Source organism: Mytilus trossulus, chromosome 11 (genome assembly GCF_036588685.1).
Source record: "Mytilus trossulus isolate FHL-02 chromosome 11, PNRI_Mtr1.1.1.hap1, whole genome shotgun sequence".
Classification (NCBI taxonomy): Eukaryota; Metazoa; Mollusca; class Bivalvia; order Mytilida; family Mytilidae; genus Mytilus; species Mytilus trossulus.
In genome coordinates this window covers 775,435-797,905 of record NC_086383.1, presented here as the reverse complement: position 1 = coordinate 797,905, position 22,471 = coordinate 775,435, and the positions used below count along the sequence as shown (strand labels likewise).

Below are 22,471 nucleotides of genomic sequence, written 5' to 3'. Positions count from 1 at the left end.
CATGTAACTCTTAAAGTGGTCAACTGACCATTTTGGTCATGTAGACGTTTTTAATCTGACTTTGCTGAACATTATTGCTGTTTACAGTTTATCTCTATCTATAATAATATTCAAGATAATAACATAAAACAGCCAAATGTCCTTAAAATTACCAATTCAGGAGCAGCAAACTAACTACGGAATGTCGGATTCATCTGAAAATTTCAGGGCAGATAGATCTTGACCTTATAAACAATTTTGCCCCCATGTCAAATTTGCTCTTAATGCTTTGTTTTTTGAGTTATTAGCCAAAAACTGCATTTTACCCCTATGTTCTATTTTTAGCCATGGCGGCCATCTTGGTTGGTTGGCCGGGTCACCGGACACATTTGTTTAAACTAGATACCCCATTGATGATTGTGGCCAAGTTTGGTTAAATTTGGCCCAGTAGTTTCAGAGGAGAAGATTTTTGTAACAGTTAACGCAGGACGACGACAGACGACGGACGCCAAGTGATGAGAAAAGCTCACTTTACCCTTTGGGCCAGGTGAGCTAAAAAACTTGAAAACATAAAATAAAACTACAAAATACACAACGTTTTAATGTAAAAACTAATCGTACATTTATAATAACAGATTATTCCCTCGCAAACTGTACAAATGTACACACATCATACAATGTTAGTGTATTTTATCCAGTCTGTTGATCATGAATTTGGAACTAACAGGAAGTTACTGATGAAAGCGACATCTATGTACACAAATAACGACAACTGTTTATACAATACATTTTCCGTTGTATATATAAATATCATCAATAGCTATATCACCGGTGTCTGATCGGCCAACAATAGCTTCGAGAACCAACTGAAAAATAAACAGGAATATGCATTATTTTGTTTATATCATTCGTTGAAATAAAATTCTATGTGTAAAAGTTTGTTCTCTCCTTTAAAACATCGCTATGATGTTGACGTTTTATGTGGTATGTGTTTTGCTCATTGTTGAATGCGGCACGGTTACCTATAGTTTCATAAAAAAAAGTTAAATCACAAACTTACTGTACTGCGAGGAAAATTCAACCAAGTGACACATTGTGCTAAATAATATGAAAACATTCCGGAGAAAAGTACGAGTCTTTGTTCATTGTTGAAGCCGAACGGTGACCAATAATTATTAATTTCTGTGTTATTTTGGTATATTATGGAGAGTTGTCTCATTGGCAATCATACCACATCTTCTTTTTTAAAATTTTTAAGTTGTAAAAAATTAAACATCAGTCTAATCCGTTTGTTTACCTGATGTACAATTACACACATGTAAACTAAACAATACTTACTACTGTTGGTTGAGTAAATGTGAAAGCTTTTGTGTATCTGTGCCATTCGTTTCCTTGGTTGCCTTCCATTTCTTCTAACAAAACATCGTTTCCATTGTTACGGGCCATTATTCTAAGTTTACGTACATTATCACCAAACATATGGTAATAAAATCGTACACAGTATTCGCCTGCAGCAATTGTTTGGCTCAGTAATCGGGCATTTTCCATATTATTAGTTCTTGCTTCAGCTAACAGATAGTATCCTATAAATAGAAATAAAACCATTAGAGTGATATCAGAACTGATTGGATTGTTGATTGTGTTTGCTAAACGTCCAGTCACAAATATGTCGCATATCTTTAGGACGGAAAATGATAAAATTATAAAGGTTTGATCTCGATTTATTCGAAGGCAAGAAAATCGAATTACAAATAAAAAAATGAGGGTCTCGTGAATGAGAGCAGACTTTTATGTTACAACTGACTACATTCAGGTACCTTAAACGGGAATTAAGGTTCGTTAACGTACAGAAAGACCGTTATTTTCTCTTCTTAAAAAATCGAACTTAAGTTCCAAATTCATACAGGATTTGTCTACTAAATTACACCTCCGATAAGGAAGTTTATCTGGATGATAGACCCCCTCCCTCAGGATGATAGACCCCTGCCTCTGGATGATAGACCCCCTCCCGCTCATCTGTTTGAAAATAAAACATTTAATCAAAGACCGAATAAGATACTGTTTTAACATGTTTTGTTATTCTTACTGTTTTCATGAAATCAAAAGTTCAATGTAGGATAAAAAAAAACTTAATTCACATAGTTGTTTCACTGACCCCCACCCCCTCTTACCTTTAAAAATTAATTTACCAATAAGGATATATGTAAAGATTTATTTTAGATACACAAAACTTGTTGAATTTTAACCCACCCCCAAACCATTTGATTTAAGTTTTTGATCCTACATCAATCTTTTGATGTCGTCCCTTAATTTACTGTACATTGCCTTACCAATTCCACTGCTATAATCTGAGTTTGGACCGGTCATAGTTGTTGGTGTTGGTCCTCTCCTTCTCTGGAATTCAAAGTCTGCTGTTGGGTCATTCTGGTAGGTGCAGAGGTCATCCTCAAAGTTGCAGTGACTAAGTCCTGAATATATAAGATTACAGATTATTGTCTTAAACAAATCTAGATTGGCTTCGTAAGATGTTAAAAGAAGGATTAAAGTAAGCTTGTCAACTAGTTTGAATTAAAGTAAGCTTGTCAACTAGTTTGAATTAAAGTAAGCTTGTCAAATAGTTTGAAAAAATATGCCGGTCTGATATGCTTTCAAATAAAGTTACGGTAATGTTATTTAATATTTATTCACTTGAAATTTCTTTTATGATAGTTTTCTTGATTGCAGGATAATATTATTAACCCTTAAGGTGGTACCTAACACTACAGGGAGATAACTCTGTAAAATCAGCTAAACGTTTTAATTAAGTTTCATTGTTAAGAGAATATTAAGCTTCTCAATGATCAAAATTAGTGTTTGTCAAACTGCTATATAACCAGTGTAATTTTTCTGATAAGTTGGTTGGTTCAAATTTAAAGTAAGAGTAAATACTTTGCCAAAATTTTATAAAAATCAAACGAGTCAAATTAATTTTAGTGAAGGTATTGGGTACCACCTTAAGCTGTATGTGAAGCTATATATATATATTGTAACTAAAGAATGTGTTTGTAGTTTGAGGATCTTTCACTGACTGAGTTTCGTATTCATGTATGTCTATTTTCCCTGTTTCAATGCCGGTTCATTGACTCGTCCAGTGGCTTTTAATTTATCTCGTAACACTAAATGTTACTGTGACCAAATCATTGCACATTTAAAATCATTTTTGAAATGATTGTCTTTTAACTCGACATGTACATGTATTATGTGTTCGACATGTACATGTATTATGTGTTCGACATATACATGTATTATGTATTAGCTCTCTTAAATTATTTTGTTAAACGAGATTTGTCTTTGTAGAATATTACAATTTCGCAAAAACTCATTGTATTCCTGAACTTTATACATTCTTACCTTTAAGGAGATCCATTCTGTTATTTGTCTCTGAAATATTCAAGAATAATAGATTTAATATTCAGTATTTTTGTATTTTTTTTTATAAAAATCATGACTCAAAATTTTATGAATTCAAGAGACGTTAATTTGTTGTTTTCCAAAATGTTTCTGTCTGTAATTCTACATCTACAAGTATTTCAATAAGGCAACAAGCAAACAAAATAGAAAAAAACAGTCCTGAAGGTTTTCTTAAATCGTGTTAAACTTTACTAATTGTATTACTTTATTCTTATGTGGTAAATGGGTAAAACGTCATCGTTCTCTTACCTCCACCACATCCGTAGCCTCGTTTTAGGTTGTGTACGTCACTGATTGAGAGGGATACCTTCCATGGGATAGCTTCACCTTCATATTTGGCGGTCAAGGTTGGTTTTGATGCATCCTTAGCGTATGCGTATGGGTAAAAGAAGGTGATGGAGTCGAAGTCGAATCGTGACTGGACGAATGTTGTGTCGTTGGAAATAGCGAAATATTGTTGATATTCTGAAATGACAAAATTGAGTTTGATGAGTATATGCATGTTCATATTTTTATTATAAACAGTACACCATTTATGCTGATAAAACCGATAATTTCAAAACTCTGAGAAAAAAATCGTAAGCATTTAACGGCAAAATATTTGTATAGGAGCATGATAAATGTACATGTATCTCTACTTTCTTATTTACTTTGCAAGTAAACTTCATGCATGATCATAAATTTATCTATATTTACTTTAATTAAAAAGTATAGTTTAAAACGATGGTAATATATAATCCATGAAATACTATGCATTACAAAGGGCCTTTTATAGCTGACTACGCGGTATGGACTTTGCTCAATGTTAAAGGCCGTACGGCGACTTTAGTTGTTAGTTAATTTCTATGGTATTTGGTCTCATTGGTAATCATACCACATCTTCTTTTGAATATGATCAGTCAAGTTTCAATCAGCTTGCTAATATTTCAGATGCAGATCTTAATAATCGTTAGTTCATTTGAAAAAGATAAGTAAATCGAGTAGACCTACCGTCCTTAATGTTGTCGTACATCACATTGACAAAGCTGTCTCTGTCTGGTCGTCTGAATGTATTGTACATTCCTAAGCTGTAAACTAAGAGTTGCATCATATCGGCTTTTTCCAGATTGTCTGCAATTTTAACAAACTGTTTTCCATTGTTTACACCGGGGACTGGGATTTCAGTCAGACTGTAAAAATAAATACAACATATTAAGCTATAGAAGCAAACATTAAACATTGTTAAGGTAAAATAATGTTCTCCCTGCATAATAGTGTTTGACGTGCGCATTATTTTGTAATGGCTTTAGAAAAAACGTTTTTTAACCTTTAATCTTAATTAACATTATAGCCATTTTTAGTTGCGTATGGGTTATATCCAATAGTCACAAGTGAAAATACTAACCCGTTAACTGTTGAAAATTCAACATAGTCGGTCTCGGCTTCCCGTGGAACGAACTGGATGCAGTTGTCTGTGCTGATCTGGATTTCGTTCATTGATGCCAATAGCTTTTCCTTGGCGAAGCCATCTAAAATGCAGAAATATTTGTAAAAAATAAAAAAATGTGGTATGATTGCAAATGCTGATGAGTCTCTCCACAAAAGACCAAATGCCGCATAAATTACCAACTACAGTTTATTAATTGCAGTTATCATTTGTGAACATTTGAGATGTTTTTTTATTCGGCAGACTCCTTGAATTGAAATGGTTTCTATCTCAGATGCATCATTATAACTAAGTACAACAAACGCACGACTGCTTAAAAAGGTTTTTTTTCATAAAACCAGGACAACTTAAATGCTTTCAAAAACAATGTTTATCAAGATAGGTTTCTACCATTTCAGTGAGAATATGATAAAAGCATGAATATGATAATATACAGAATAAAAATATATATTTACCGACGCTATCATCAAAGGCGACTGGAACAACTCCATTAGGCCATGTTTTGATAGCACATTCTGACCTCTACAATAAACAAATAAAAAATAAAATTAAGTTGATGATTGTTGGTTACTTACATCCAGTGGCAAATATTTCAGTCATATTCAGAACGAGAACAAATTACCAATGAATACAATAGTTAGGTTCTGTTATACATGCGTTGTTGAATACTTATTGTAAAGTTAGATGGCATTTTACCCATTTTTACAACTCTAGCAACAACGCACAGTGTTTAATCCACGTGTACTGTTACAAGCCGTACGAAACTTATTATACATATTTTGAACCTGCACGGTAACTCATTTTTTTTCATTTTCTAGAAAATTGATATTTTTGTTGAATACATTTATTTCTTTAATTTATTACAAGTGTTTTCAGATAAGTACTAGTATATTAAGAATATAAAACGCTCGAATGTGAATGCAGTTGTCATAGAATACAAAGCTATCAGGAGATATTGACCAATTAAGTTGTCTCTTTATACATCGATCAACTATTTGAGTTTATAACTTTATAGTAAAACGAGTGATATGCAAATTGTTAAAAGGTATATAAAAATGTAATATTTTCATGCAATTGCTTACATTATAAAATTATTATTATTTTTTTTTTTTTTAAAACGTAACTTAATTTTTAAAGTTATAATAATGCATTTTTTTAAGAAAAAAAAATGTTTTAGTTATTATTCTTTCAAATGCTTATAACTGTTAAATGTATTGTTAATGCATTGCTACAGTAAATGCATTACAAAACTAAACTATACAAATATCTTAAACTATAATACCGGCTTACCTGTACAAAAACAACAGCCAAGGCAGCGAGGAATACGATCGAATTCATTTTGGCAAATGGCTCAGATCAAGAGTCCCCCTGAGATTTTATTTGGAACACCACGTGGTTTGTAACTCTAAAAATTCAATCTACTTGTAAGATAATTTAAATTTTAAACTATTTATCTTGTGAAATTTCTTATCTGGTCTGACCTGAGAGGCGGCCGGTTAGGCCGTACAACATTGAAATTAAACGTGAAATTAAATTTGGGTCGTCCCTTATGAGACGTCAATCAAATTGCATGTTGTTAGGTCAAGACAGTGCTTAGTATCTCTTGTATAGCAATTCTTCTCACAAATATGGAACCTTTAATATGAAACTAGATTTATACATGTATTGTAAAATGTCGATAAACTAACAGTGGTTAATAAGATGAATAATTTGGGTGTACTGATATTCACATCTTTTAAAATCATCTAGACAAATAAAAATCTGGATTTGAAAAAAACAAACAATGAAGGTTTTCGAATGATCTCTAAACGAGGTGGGACCGGGTGCGTTAACGTGGTACGACTCTCCTGCTATGCAAACATCACCCGACATTTTCACTAACTTTCATTCAAATACACTAATTAAAGATCATGTTTATTTTTTTTATTTTTTTTGTATTCAAAGCTGTTTATTGCCGAGGGAAAAGTGTAGCCCCATATATTTACAATGTACCTGAGATAACACTATAAGCAAAAAAGTAGCCTTTTAACTACTGTTCTCCTTTTCAAAGTCACAATTGTTTCTTCATAAAAAGCTATAACACAGGCGCAAAATGATCTCTGGCACTTCTCGCATTAAAATACTGCACTAACGAGAGAAATCGCTTCAGTAGTAATATTAGGCATACATCTTATACATGTACCACCAGTGTTACGCATGGGTTTCTAAATTCAATGATACGCATGGTTTTCTAATGTCAATGATACCACTAGGTTACTGATTTTAATGATGTCTATGTCTTTCTGATTTCAGCAATACGCATTGGCCTATAGCATCAGTGGCACGCGTGTGCTTCTAATTTCATTGATACGCATGAGTTCCTTATGTCAGTAATACGCACTGGCTTCTAATTTCAGTTATGCGCATGTGTTTATTATTTCAGTGATACGGATAGGTTTCTAATTTCGGTGATATGCAGGTTTTTCTGACGTCAGTGATGCATGGTTTTAAATATATTTAATACGCAGGGACATGCAATTTTAGTTATACGCATTGGTTTCTCATGTACGTGATACGCAGACGAATCAAGTATAAGTTAAACTCATGGTTTTCGAATGTCACTGCATGTAACACATTGGTTTCAAACGTTGGCAATAGTTTCTTGTCTTTAGATATATGTGGACGTTTTATTTCCGTGCACATGAAACGTGTATAGAACTATAGTACATGTTAATAAAATATTTTCAATTATGTAGATAAATTACAAATTTTATTAAATTCAAATGTTATTGTCTTTACATGTGTATATATTGTGTTCTGTTCCAAAGACGTATGACAAAGATTCGAAATACATGTAAAACATCGAATGCAATGACAACTACATGTACATTGTGTCTCTGTTCTAAGTCACAATGAAACGTGCAGCAAGTCAAAGGCAATAACCTAACATTTCCCCTAGCCTTTGTGTTTCAAACTAATATAATTTGCGAATTAATAGTTCATGATTTATGCAGTTTTCTGTTGTTTCAAGTGTCCTTTATTTAAGATTATGTCATTTGAATTAATGACGTGCCACTTAAATATCGTAAATTGTGAAATACCTAAAGTTGCTGACTTGCAGAGATTTAAAATACGTGAGCCATTAATTATCAAATAATATTTCAAATCTAACAATAACGCCTATAATTAATATATTGTTATACCCTTATAATATTCCTTTGCATGGATACAGAAAAAGGAAAATTTAACCGCCCATTTTTAACCTTAATAGTTAATGGTTAATGTCGTCAAGACCGATCTAAGTAAATGTTGAGCCAGACAAGCAACTGATATTGGGAAATATAGGGCGTTCTTTTATGTTCCTATATTTAACTGACATTTGTCATTGTAAAAAAAAAGATGTGGTATGATTGCCAATGAGACAACTGTCCACAACAGACCAAAATGACACAGACATTAATAACTATAGGTCACCGTACGGCCTTCAACAATGAGCAACGCCCATACCGCATAGTCAGCTATAAAAGGCCCCGATATGACAATGTAAAACATTTCAAACGAGAAAACTAACGGCCTTATTTGCATAAAAAAATAACGAAGAACAAATATGTAACACAAAAACAAACGACAACCACTGAATTACCGGCTCCTGACTTGGGACAGGCACTTTCATAAATAATGTGTCGGGGTTAAACATGTTAGCCGTATCCCAACCCTCCCCTAACCTGGGACAGTGGTATAACAGTACAACATAAAACCGATTAAATATACATTGGGGGCTATATATTTCATTTTAATTTGTAATTAATACTTATATAATAAGTCTCTTTGTACGTTGGCACTATGTGATAGTATCGTACAGCAATTTCACCCAGAGTGTCAAGCAGAATGTGATTACGATGTTTTTACTATCCCCTTCCGAAACAGATGAGTTTAGTCCCAATTTTTGGTGGGGGTTCATGCCTTTCAAGCTTCACTTCTGTGTAGTGTTTTGTGGACTGTTATTCCTCGATTCCATTCAAGCTTTAATTTGTATTGTAGTTTCATTTGTTGTGATTTTCGACTAAGGATTTTTGCCTACCCTGTTGGTATTTGTTCATTCATTTTTTACACAGTTGTCTTTCTGCTCAAATATTTATTTATGACCAAACCAAAACAAGAATGCAAAAACTGGGATAAGTAATAGTACTATTACTGTTAAATGTGTCCAAGTATATCGTCCTTTGTTTACAAACAAACATTATAATAGTATCCTGATTTGAACTCCTTTTACTATTTACTATCAGTACTTGGTGAACTAAACTGAAATTATGAACCTCGGACATAACAACAAACCGCAAGAAACGTCACAATGGCAATTGTACTTGATAACACACAATGTTGTCAAGATATCATCATGGAACAAAACATGCAGAGTCCAACTGCGCAGAATCCCGCTTTTAAACTCGGTTACTATGTTTGTGTACTACTCGTTTGCGGTTTTTATCCAAGTTCAAAAGTATCCATAGAATACTAGTCATTTGTATGACTCATATAGCTCTTGAAACAGTATCAAGTGATATGATTCTTTGTACCCTAATACAAATCCTTAGTATAGAAATTGTTTATTTAAACTTTGTTAAAGATGGCGTCACATAAACAAGTGCTGAGATACTCTTGTAGAATTAAGTTAAAAAATCCCCTAAATTATTTGCAACATTAATAATAAAAAATGAGTGCAATGTACTTTTACGTAATTAAGTCAACAAAAAACATTCGAAATTTAACATTACACGTATTAATTGTGTTTGTTTGATAGTAAGTACAGTCAGAGATAGCAAAAGTTGTTTATTTCTACATGTATCATTATTTATTATATTACACTCCTAAACGAGTAAAGATATCATGCAATGGTTGTTTACATTTAATTCGGTTATTTAAATAATAACTTTTGCAACAACAGAAAAGGTGAATTTACAAATCTTAGCATTGAAAACTAAGAAAAATGCATGTTTCGTATATTGTCTGTCACAGTAAAAAAAACAGTCCGCAAAAATGCTTTAGTATCGTTTGATACGAAAGGAATTGTACGATTTTGCACTGGTGTTTATTCTTCGAACTGCAGTTTTGTATGTACAAAGGGTTTTCAATAGAAATCATCCTCTATTTCCGTTACTTTGTCCCTAGAAGACTGTTTTCTTTAACCCGGACAAAAATTAATAAGGTTAAGCATTCGATATGATAATAACAAATTAAAAATTCCTTATTGGCACAAATCAAACAATTCGATCAATTTTCACAAACATTTGTTTATTTTAAATCAGTTATTTACCAAATGACCATTACAATTATGTAACATTTGCTGATAATACTACAATGTGTATCCCCTGTCCCGAGCTCATACCAGTGTCGCTAGGTTAGAATTAGGATTGCTGAGTATGTGTAAGAAATGTGTATCCCCCAGAACTTAAATTATTAACGTAATGTTTGTGTTACTAACAACTTGCAAATTAATTGATTAAAATTGGCGTGAATGAGGTACTATGTCGCACAGCCGACACCAAAGAGTGAATGCGTACTTTTAGTAAAAAAAAATGAAAATCTTTTGAGTTTTGTTTTAACGGTTTACAAATTTCATTGATCAAGAACTAATACAGTAACAGTTTTGATATACTACTGAACTATGGTCTATTTAACATTCTTATTCTTTTTGGTGCTTTATATTTTATATACATGTTCTATCAATGAACACAGTGCAATGTTTTATCTAATTATGGTCTATTTAACACGTTTCTTTATGCACTATATAGGTAACAGAATAAGAAGTATAAGTTCTTAGAAAACATCGCTAATATCAATTCTTTCCTTTAATAAATTTGAAAATGGAAGTGATGAATTTGTCAAAGAGACAACAACCCAACCAAAGACCAGAAAACAGCCGAATTTCATCAACGGGTCATAAAAACAGCGAGAAAATTCTGCACCCAGAGGCGTGCTTCAAAACTTATCATAAAGAATTTTGGTTTTGGTTTTAGCATATTTAAAATAAAAAAAAACTGTATGTTTAAATATCCATTTCCTATCATGGACAAGTAGTAATACAGTAAAAAATAAAGATATTGAACAACAATATGGGTCAAAATTACATTTCTTCTTAAATACACAACATGCACTCCCGATTAAGAGGTATACGTTTAAAAAAATATCGTCAATATTTAAAGTTTCCTACTTATAGTCAGAAGATTTTTTACTTATTCTAAAACTTCATGTAGTAACTAACTTTATCCCGTATTTTACTAATAAACAAACAAAAGTTACTTTGATTTATGTAAATCTGTGAGAGAAGAACGAATAAATATGTTGAGCAACGATACAAATTGACTTGGACGCTTTAAAAAAATCGATCACTGTATTCAACGGGTGCACAAAACAATAACTAACAACCTGGTTTTGCAATAGAAAGCACATTCGGAAAAAGCATACATAACTTAAAAACTGTGTACCCCCCTTTTTTCTACATATTTGTAAACATTTGATAACTGTACATAAAAGAAGAATAATGTGCTCACTAGTTTTATTTTTCATTATGTACATTGCAATTATGCTTAAATTTATAGCGACTCGAGTTGTGATGTATTTTTAATAACTATCATTTAGCATTTAAATGAAACTGTATTTTTAAAATTTGGTGCAAAACATAGTTAAAAAAAATAGGTAAGAAGTTCAAATCTTGTACTAAAATGTTTCTAACAAAGGTAAACACGGTGGGTTGTGCCAGAAAGTTTTGACGAGATAAATGGGTCGGACCTTGATAAGAACTCTTGTTTGATAAATTGTCAAATCTTACTTCAACTAAAATAAGACCACGTGATTAGACCTTTAAAACCATGCGATTACTTTACAACTGAGCCATTTGCCAAAATGATTAGTCTCAGGCTTGCCGCTTCTCTTGCAGTTCTTTTACAGTGTGTCTTCTGTGCACCCCAGGTAAGCAGGTTTTTTATTTTTATTTTTGCTATTTAAGATTTTTTTCTTCTTTTATTTATGTGCATAAAATAGGTGAAGATATATAAAAACAAAAAAATAAAATGAGGTACATTAATTTGCAAAAGCATCATTATCAATACTTTTATTTTTCATATTAGATTATTATATGTATCAAGTGCATGTTAAATTTATTGGAATAAATTAAATTGTTAAACTTCTACAGAAATATCTTTTTTAGATTGAGTTATTAAGTTTTAGATATGGTGCATATTTGTTAAATTATAGCAGAAAATGCTGAAACATGAATGCATTTCGGTAATGCGTGGAAAACCCCCCAATTTACTGTATTGTCATGCATAAAAAGGAATACAATTTAGAATGGAAATTGGGATATGTCAAAGAGACAACAAACCGACCATAGAGCAGAGAACAGCCATAGTAGACCCGTGGAAATATAACACTGCTGGAAAATCCCCCATCCGGAGGCGGGCTTCAGCTGGGTCCTTAAGACAATATGTAATAATTCGAAACTTGATTAGAAAATTTCTTTCTATTTAGGGTCGCAGTGGTGACAATGTAGAGCTCTGGCCATTCGGAAGAATTCCAATCACTTTCACAAACTCTGTCAGTAAGTAGGATTTTATTATTGAGTAACTATACTTGTCATATGACATAAAACTTAATAACATGAATTTCACATTTCATACATGTAGAATGTTCAATTACCGCTGAATGTATGCATCCGAGTTAAAAATTGTGTCCTGAAGCAGATAAGGAAGATTAATGTATGAGCAGACATAACTAAACAAAGGGCTTTTCAAAAGCTAAGAAAATTTGTAATTCAAGTTTGAAATGCTAAGTTGTTAGAGCAGACGTCCGTCCGTCCGTCCCATTTTTTTTCTTTCTATTAGGAACTTTTAATTAGAGCTGAACAAATTTTTGTATCAAGATCCATGTAACGTGTTAGTATGCAATAGTGTTTTATGCATTTTTAGATTCATCACTCATCTGCTTTACGTTAACCGAATTCTTTTTTTCCTATATATCCATGCAATAGCCATGTAAACTTTAATAACCATTTAAACTTAGATTGCGATTTATTATGAACTTCAAATCATACTGCAATGTGGTAGGAGGCTTTATGTTATTATGCTACATGTATTCTATGTGATGCATTTTAGAAATTAATTGTTCATCCAATCCTGTTTACCAAATACACATTTGTTGATATAATCCTGCAATTATATTCCTCAATACAGTTTAAACGATATCGACTTCTGCACGTAGCAAATATACTTGACTAACATGTTTAACCCCGCCACATTCTTTATGTGTGTGCCTGTCCCAAGTCAAGAGCCTATTAATTCAGTGGTTGTCGTTTGTTTATGTGTTGCATATTTGTTTTTCGTTCATTTTTTTTACATAAATAAGGCCGTTTGTTTTCTCGTTTGAATTGTTTTACCTTCTCTTATCGGGGCCATTTATAGCTGACTATGCGGTATGGGTTTTGCTCATTGTTGAATGCCGTATGGTAACCTAAAAGTGTCAATGTCTGTGTCGTTTTGGTCTTTCGTGGATAGCTGTCTCATTAACAATCATACCACATCTTCTTTTTAATATTGAACTTGTTAATTTTAAAAAGCTTCCTTGTTACTGTAAGACGCTGAACAGCAGTTCATGCGTTGTTCCATTTCTTTTCGTTTTCATTGCATATGGGGATATTGTGCTACAATACACCTTTTCCCTCTTTTGTATAATCTTATGTCAATCAGAGCATTATACTAATAGACAATTGGTATCTGTTTATTTTAGATGGCTTCACAAGGGAAAGAGTTTTGGCTTCCATCCAGGAAATCCAATTCGACACATACAGCGGCGGACGGGAGTGCATTACATACATCCCACGTAAAAATGAAGTTGACTTCGTCGAATTCTCAACAGAATCTCAGTAAGTATAATGACTTGTTTTAATTGATCAATGATACAACACATAAAGATGAACATGTTTGTCAATTGGTCTCTGGTGGACAGTTATTTCATTTATTTTTATTTATTTTTATTTTATTTATTCACAAAACGTGCCTTTTCCTTTTCAGGGACAGCTTCGGCAGAGTGGCAAAGCCTGGACGTATCGGCGGTAGGCAGGTTGTCAAGGTAACAGACAGCATGGCCAAGGCCGATATCATGCAGTTGTTGATGTACACCATGGGATCTTATAATGCATTCAGACGCCCAGACAGAGATAACTTCGTACAGGTCAACTATGACAACATCCCAACTGGTAAGCATAATAAGTATGGGTTTTGTTCATTATTGAAGGTCATACCACATCTTCTTTTTATAAGTATTGTGACTTAGATGGAAAGTTGTCTCATTGGCACTCGTTTCGCATCTTCTAATATCTGTAGAACTATGGGAACTATTGGTATCAATCATGAGAAAAATGAAAGTTTGCGTATGACAGGGTTGTAGCCTTGTTTAACCTTTTTGTTCTCTTGTTTGTTTGTTAAAAAAGTTTGTTTCCTGATTGAACATGAATTTATTTACAACTCGAAACAATCGTTTTTGGTTGTGTAATATGATGTTTTTCATTTACTTTAACATAGCAATTCAATATGTTTGTAATAGCATGCATTTCTTACTTTAAACATGGAAATTAGTTTTGTAACATTATGCATTTCTTTTTTAATTCTAGCTTTCCAGACATTCTTTGCCAAAGTTAACGATACCACATTTTTTAAATCCCCCTTCGATTACAACTCAGTCACATTTTTCTACCCATTCGCCTACGCTAAGGACCCATCCAGACCAACTATGCAAGCCAAATACGAGGGAGAAGTTTTCCCATGGTCAGTTTCCCTCAGTGATTTCGATATTGAAAATGTCAGAGCCGGATACGGATGCGGAAGAGGTTTGTTTTATTATTTATATTTAGTCTTCATTGGTTTGTTTTTTAATTTAATTATGCTATTTCTTTAGCTCGTTATCAATTCAATGCTCTTAAAGTATTATAAGAACATTTTATATTTTTTGAAATTTCATCATTTTAATGTGTTCTCGTCCTGTTAACATGCATGCACTTTTTGCGACTGAACGTTTACTTGAGTAACAAACAGTCATCATTAATAAGAACTTACTGGTACCACAGATACTGCTTATATCATGCAGTTGTTTTGTGTTCGAGTGGTGCAGGTCATTAGTTACAACTTTAATAATTATGCTATTTGCAGTTAGTGCATAGTGTACTCCTGTAATAAACTTATAGCGGATTCCATTGAGTGTGTAGCAAAAGGTAATATAGTTGATTAGCTTGCTTTTTAGCTGAACCGTGAAGTCATTATTAGGTCAGGTATACTACCCTCCTTTCGAAGTAGTATAGTCCAACAGACATATAGACTGGTTTTCTGTTGAACTAGTCTATTCTTAAAGTAGTGTAGTTTACCTAAGCTAGCAATGACTTCACGGTTCAGCTAACCAGCAAGCTAACTACATATATTACCTTTGGTTACAAACTCAATGGAATCCGCTGTAATGTTATTGTTGCCTTCTTCATTATTTTATTTGTGCTTTATTTTTATTTTCAGTTGGAGATGTGATCCATAGACAGAATCTCTTGGCAGGTTTGTTATTTTCGTTATTTTTGTTATTTACGCTTTAAATTTATGAATTAACTTAATTCTTTCGTATTTACGCTTTGAATTTATGAATTAACTTAATTCTTTCGTATTTACGCTTTGAATTTATGAATTGACTTAATACTTTCGTAAAGTGTACATGACTTTTTAATTTACTGGATACTTTTGTAAAGGGTAGTCAACTGAAATTTGTTTATCGAATCATGTATTTTATCAAAATTAATTTAATTTTGGCCCTTAAAACAGATTTATTTATGTATTTGCAGGAGCCGTCAAATGTTCTTTTGAAAACGATATATGCAAATGGAGTCAAGATTCTTTGAATGACTTTGACTTTGTCCGAAACAATGGACCAACAAAATCAAATGGAACAGGACCAGCATTCGATTACAGCAACGGAATTGGTAATGTTCTTTCAAGAAAAAAGTTTTGTATTTAGTCCAAGTTTAGAAAAGATTTTCTGTACAGTCAAATCTCTGTAGTGATAAGTTGTACTGTTTGGGAAAAATTATCGGTGCTTTCCACTGTATTATCTTACCCTTTTTCGTTTTTTTATAGAAAAGGCCATAAATGTCAAATATATTTACAACTTTAACATTTAGAAATCACTATACGACCTTCAACAATGAAAATAAATCCAAACCGTTTAATCTGCCATAAAAGGCTGCGACGTAAAAATGTGAAAACTGTTTGTTTGGTTTTCTTTATTGTATGTTCGTTTGTTTGTTTGTTTTATAGTGTTTTGTTTTAAAGAGGTTTGCTTTCGAAGTAATTTCTTAGTTTCGAGATTATCTAAGTTTTGTTTTAGTTTGGAGATTATAAACGTCGTGTATTTTGCAGGTTATTATGCATTAGCAGAAGCACATGGTCACCACAACCAAAAAGCAAGATTAGTCAGCCCACAATTAGCTGCTGGAACATATTGTCTTAGATTTTATTATTACATGTCTGGAAAAGACGTTAATAGAGCCACCGTAAATATCAGAGTTGGATCTGTAACAAAAGAATTTAAAGCCCTCGAGGGTGAACAAGCCAACCAATGGAACGTATTTAATGATGAATTTACAGTAGGACAAAATTTCCAGGTGAGTTTAATTAACAGTTATCAATTTAGTTGGTCATTAGGCTTTTTTCCAAGTGAGCCAACTTATCGAACCTTAACATGAAACATGTGGTTACTGAACGGACGAATTGAATATTAAACATTGGAAATTATAATGCGAAAAGAGTATAATTAAACTGAAAGGCACATACACTATTACGATGTATTTATAAAACACATGATGACTTTAAACATGTTAAAATTTGAACAATTAATTCTTGGGAATACGCTGAAGTCGATGCATCATTCACGATCACGTTTCCTACAATATAATTGATGCTCGCTAAAACAAAATTCAAACTAGTTATAATACGTTCCATACTCATTTATACGAATTCTTGTTTTTCTTTTTTTTAACAAAATTATATTCTTTGTTTCTATCTTTCAGGTTGTATTAGAAGCAGCTATGGGACAATCCGATTTAGGAGATATTGCCCTAGATGATGTTTATTATTACAGAGGAAGATGTATTGTTTAAACATTATCAACAAAAACAAACTTTTAAAATAGTGATAGTGACAGTGGGACCGTTCTGGGTTCTGTTTGTGCTATTTGACATTGTTACAGACCCTGTTATCTTGTCAGCCTGTATATTGAATGAACATTTTGTACATTAAACACATAAAAAATATTACTTATTTATTTTTATTTATTTTTTACTTTATATACGATACCAGTATATTTACACAAAAAACTTTTTTTAAATTGCGAATGAAAACGGGGAATATGTCAATAGACAACAACAACAATCTAACCAACGAGCGGAAAATAGCATTACTTATTATTCAGTAATGGTATATTTACACACACAGTAAATCCGGCTAGCTGTTGAGGGGTTTTGTGTTGCTCAGTCATTGTTTTTATTGTGTTTTTTTTAGTTTTTGATAGTAGTTTGTCATGTCATTTTCTGCTTGTTTTTATTATTACATAAGTTTGAATATCCCCTTTTTTTCCTCTTCTTTTACATATTCCATATACAATCATGGTTTATTGGTGAAGACAGTTTTTGTTGATACACACATGGTTTGTTTGTTTGTTTCGTATTCTTTCTTGAAGTTCATTCGTACATAAATACAAATGGTTTCTTTGTTTATTTCGTTGTCTAACTTCAGTTGTCCGTAAATGTACACACGTGTAAAAACAAATTGCGAAGAATTAATAGTGTTTGGCCAATGTAGAAGAGACGAGTTTACAACAAATTTACCACAGTTGCGAGATTACACTTTAAAATGTATATCTCATGATCTTGGGATCGATGGCATTTGTTCAACGATATCACTAGTCTGTCATTACTGTGGTTGTGAGTTCAAATTCCGCACGTTACATACATGTTTATATTCGAGTTTAATCTTACAATACGAAATGCTTCGGATTGCAAGTTTTCATGTCGAATGTCCATGGTTCTCTCCGGCTTCTTGTACCCAAACAAAAATAAAAACTTCGCTTTACCACATGGACAATAGTTTCAAAATTTGCGTTTCAGAAAAACACGACGAATCAACCAACTATTTCGAATCGTTACAGCCATTTCGTCACATTTGTAAATCGTCCTTTACTAAAAGACGTATCTATTGAAATTGTGCATTTAAAAAAAACATTTCCAAAAAATAAAGAACCAAAATAAACTCTCAGTTTCTCACTAGAACGAGTTGCATGGAGTACAATACTAGACCTCATAAATAAGAAGATGTGGCATGAGTGTCAATGAGACAACTTTCCTACCAAGTCGCAACATATAAAATGTACCAATTAAAGGGCGTAGTACGGCCCACAACATAGCGCCTAAGCTCAAACCGAACAACAAGCTATACATTTATAGTTTTACTCCGATAATTCAACGCTGAATTTATACTGAGTAGAAATATTGAAAAGTGTTATTTCGTAACATAAACACACTTAAGACTCAACCCTTTAGTAGGATTTTTATTCAAAAATTATGAATGTTTGTCTATTTAACTTGATGATTGGCTCGCGCTAGTTCAAAACGCTCATATTGCGCTTGAATTAATTATTAATTGGTTTTTATTAGTGTGTTACATTTGTACAATGCAACTGTAATTTTAAATATTAGGTAACAAATAATAATGGTATTGATAATGTCATTCCAAAAGAATTCCTACTAAACAAAACAAGAAGTTTTAACCAAAGCTGTTTGACTTTCAGTAAGAACAAATAAGATTGCTAGCGTCAGCATAAGAGTTTACTCTGTGTATCCTATGCATTATATTGTAGACATATCCTACTTTTAACACGAGTTATATTGGGGCACATGCAGTGCACAGCTAAACTACTGTATAGTAAAGTTTTCGAGTAGTGAATCAAATAAAACATTCTTATGGAAGACATCATTAATACAGCAATACAACGACACAAAACAAAACATAACGAGAGAGCAACAAACAATACTCACCAATTATAGACTAGTGTCTCTACAGTTTGCAACGCAATGTAAAATATTGAATAGAAACTGTTAATAAATAATGAAAAAAATAATATCCACCAGAGGCTATTGGACAATGGTGTGCACACTAATGGTCACCGTACAGCCTTTACTACATATATTTGATATGCTGTTTGCAAACAACCATGCACACATTAAAATTGAAAGGACTGAACACATAACAATAATAAAAACTTGACGATAGACAAATAATTTCGACAATATATGGTAATATATTTGTACAAACTAGATATCAAAACTAAAATCCGATGAATCTATTCGGAATGCGTTCTTCGTCGAATCCAGCAGAAAACGTGACGAATTACATGAAATGGGATAATTATCTCTCAGCTATGACAATTAAAAAAATAAAATTAAAAAAATGTTATACCAATACATAATGACTTCCTATTCTACGTTATAAATGTACTAGATTTGTTTTCATAATGTTGCAAATATCAATTTAATGCTGGTAAATTTCTGAAATCGTCGACGAGAACCTTTTCAAAACGTTGTTGAAATACCTTTCAAAATATTTTTTTTATCACGCTATGTACATGTACATTTACTCTTTGATACTTGTAAGATAAAGAATGAGACGTAAAAAAATGAAGCGCTTAACTTTTTTTAATGCAGACTTCGCGAGCTTTCGCTAATGGGCTAGCTTGCTTGATATTCTGACTCATAAATTGAGTACAAAATACAAAACAAAACCTTTATTCTTTACATAATTTATTTTACCTAATTTTCCAAATATATATTTTGTTCACAATATTTAAATAAATTTCAACATACTCTGTGAACTTAGTTTAAGTAACAAACTTCATTGACTTATTGTTAGTGTGAATATTGGTACCTACATGAACATGTATTAAAACGGTCAAACCCGCTGCATTTGTTTGCACCTGCCCTAAACCTGATGTTCAGTGGTTGTCGCTTATTGATTTGGTTCATTAAGTGTTACTTGTTTTCGTTTTTTATATAGATTAGAGCGTTGGTTTCCCGTTTGAATGGTTTACGCTGTCATGGTTGGGGCCGTTTATAGTTTACTGTTCGATGTAAGCCAAGGTTCCGTGTTGAAAAGAAAATTTAATCAACATGACTGTTTACATGTATACACAATCCAGCATTGGTTTTGAAACTAAAAAGTCAAATATAATCCGGATCAAAGGATAAAAATGTGCAGGGAATTTCGAGATTAATATTTCTAAAATATAGACTTCAGATATACCTTAGTGTAACAGTGTAACACAAGGAGATATATTGTTTTTACTTAGGTTGACTAGGTTGAACAAAGATTTTAATCAAATTTTAGTTAAAAAATACAGTGGGGCCATACCTGAATCTTGTTTGATAAACGTCCAGCGACATATAGTTCAGGTACAAATGTATATTTAGGAGAAGAATATAATCAACAATGAATAAGATATTTTGTTTTGTAAGATTTGCAGTTGACAAGATTGGAATGCGAAAAACGTGGTTTTGTCACAAATAAACAGAATGCTTGTAAAAAACAAAAATGTTGCTAAACAACAAGTAACATGCATAATTCTTAAAAAAAAATATTAGCAGCTAATTTTTTGTATGTGCTTAGGCAGTGAATTTCTGCAAACATAAGGCACTGGATTTAGCAACAACATTCCGAAAGGGTTCCGTTACACACATCCCAAACTGTCAAACAGACGCCATTCGCCATCTCAGATATACCTGTAACTATTGCGCATAAAAGTCTTGGTACTCATTTGTCTGCGCTACGAGCAAAATAAAATTACTTGCATTCGCTTCGATTAAAACGTATAATCAAAATACATTAATTTCTTGTAATGTACACTTCAAATAGATTTATTAGTTCGGTATTATAACATCGGATTCGGACTTCTCTCAAAATGAATTCTAATGTGCGTATTGTTATGCGTTTACTTTTCTACATTGGCTAGATGTATAGGAGGAGGGTTGAGATCTCAGAAACATGTTTATCCCCGCCGCAATTTTGCGCCTGTCCCAAGTCAGAAGCCTCAGGCCTTTGTTAGCCTTGTATAATTTTTAATTTTAGTTTCTAGTATATAATTCGGAGTTTAGAATGACGTCCATTATCACTGTATTAGTATACATATTTTCAAGAGGCCAGCTGAGGGACGCCTTCGGGTGCGGGAGTTTCTCGCTACATTGAAGACACATTGTTAGACTTCGGCTGTTGTCTGCTCTATGGTCGGGTTGTTATCGCTTTGACTCATTCACCATTTTCTGTCACAATTTTACAATATAGTATGCATGTAAAATTAAGTGCATTTCATAATTTAAAGTCGTGTATTTCTTTGGCGAACTTCTGCCATTTTTTTCGCCGTCAAGTTAAATGCACCAATAAAACTTACGAAGTACTTTGTCATACCACAAGATTATCAAATTGGACTCTATTTACTAACAATGTTCAATCGTTTAATAATCACCTTTTTGACTTTTTGACCTATTTCGCATCATATACACTTAATTTGAAGATATTTCATATCATTTTTTTCCTTTAATGTTTATTTTGATGTCCAATTGATAATACTCCAGATAGTTCGAGAGCTTTTCAAATGTAACAACTGTCCGTTATCTAAGGGTTCAGAAATGTGTCTTCTCTCATATGCCCGATTTCAACCACCACAAAGAACTAATAAGTTATTGAGGACACTAGTGAAGTAGTATTATCTATATTGTACTACTTTATATCATTCTAAATCACTACATGCCGATTGTAAGTTGGAGAATGTTATCTATAAGACCTAAATGAACAAAATGTCACGGTCTTTATGTGCCAGACAGTTATCATAACCTTCATGTCTCAAAAGTTGGAAAAGTTCGTAAGTTATAAAGTACTTTACGCAAATGTTATCCAACATTGAGAAACATCTGTACATGATTAAGGGGACAATTTAAAGGGGCATATGCATGAAATTCAAATCCACGTGTTGAAAATTACCCATATGTACATGTTGCAAGCCAGGTCTTTGTAGTCTAGGGTTGTTGCTGTTTGTTGTTTGCTTTATTTGTTTTTGTTTAACGATTTAATCGTTTACTTTTACAACTTGTGACTTGGATGGAGAGTTGTCTTGTTGGCACTCATACTACATCTTCTGATATTTAAAAATTAGGATGAAGAGACAACCCTGTAAACACTATTTAAAAATACTATCTAACCAATGCAATTGTATGGAGAAGTCTGAATCATTTTGTTTAGTTTTTTTTCTCGCCATGGCGTAGTCTTCGAATAATATGTTTAATATTCATTTGGGATCTACAGCCTCTGTTTTTAGGACTATCTTGCAGCCATTTCCGATATATTTTAAAGACAATTGATAAAATAAATAATTGTCTCCTTTAAAAACGTCATAATTGAAGTTACGGTGTTAAACAATTTAGTGAGCGCTCAACCTTTCCCTGACTTGGGACAGTGGCAATACAATGACAAATTCAAATAATCGGTAGGAAATTATAATTGAAATACAAATTGT

The 22,471-nt window shown here is 32.5% G+C and overlaps 2 protein-coding genes across 2 annotated transcripts; one reads left to right on the top strand and one right to left on the bottom strand.

Annotated features, from left to right (window-relative positions):
- Positions 1-560: 560 nt before the first annotated feature.
- LOC134690609 (nematocyst expressed protein 6-like) lies at positions 561-6,324 on the bottom strand. The gene is made up of 9 exons (XM_063550576.1): positions 6,146-6,324; positions 5,311-5,377; positions 4,814-4,937; positions 4,420-4,598; positions 3,679-3,894; positions 3,370-3,399; positions 2,310-2,447; positions 1,318-1,562; positions 561-845 (listed from the first exon to the last, which is right to left on the bottom strand). The coding sequence occupies exons 1-9, from the start codon at positions 6,191-6,193 to the stop codon at positions 756-758; spliced, it is 1,137 nt and encodes a 378-aa protein (XP_063406646.1). The 5' UTR covers positions 6,194-6,324; the 3' UTR covers positions 561-755.
- A 5,337-nt stretch (positions 6,325-11,661) lies between these two features.
- Positions 11,662-17,171, top strand: LOC134690608 (astacin-like metalloendopeptidase). The gene is made up of 9 exons (XM_063550574.1): positions 11,662-11,800; positions 12,359-12,428; positions 13,613-13,748; positions 13,897-14,081; positions 14,496-14,711; positions 15,385-15,420; positions 15,702-15,839; positions 16,276-16,520; positions 16,926-17,171. The coding sequence occupies exons 1-9, from the start codon at positions 11,735-11,737 to the stop codon at positions 17,013-17,015; spliced, it is 1,182 nt and encodes a 393-aa protein (XP_063406644.1). The 5' UTR covers positions 11,662-11,734; the 3' UTR covers positions 17,016-17,171.
- Positions 17,172-22,471: the final 5,300 nt, after the last annotated feature.

Bases quoted from the DNA above. Each gene is read 5' to 3' on its own strand.
- LOC134690609 (XM_063550576.1), bottom strand. From the start codon at position 6,193: ATGAATTCGATCGTATTCCTCGCTGCCTTGGCTGTTGTTTTTGTACAG. The intron at 4,938-5,310 runs GTAAATATATAT...TCTGCATTTTAG, and splicing joins CGCCTTTGATGATAGCGTCG to ATGGCTTCGCCAAGGAAAAG. The intron at 2,448-3,369 runs GTAAGAATGTAT...TTATATATTCAG, and splicing joins CAGAATGGATCTCCTTAAAG to GACTTAGTCACTGCAACTTT.
- LOC134690608 (XM_063550574.1), top strand. From the start codon at position 11,735: ATGATTAGTCTCAGGCTTGCCGCTTCTCTTGCAGTTCTTTTACAGTGT. The intron at 13,749-13,896 runs GTAAGTATAATG...TTTCCTTTTCAG, and splicing joins GAATTCTCAACAGAATCTCA to GGACAGCTTCGGCAGAGTGG. The intron at 14,082-14,495 runs GTAAGCATAATA...TTTTAATTCTAG, and splicing joins CTATGACAACATCCCAACTG to CTTTCCAGACATTCTTTGCC.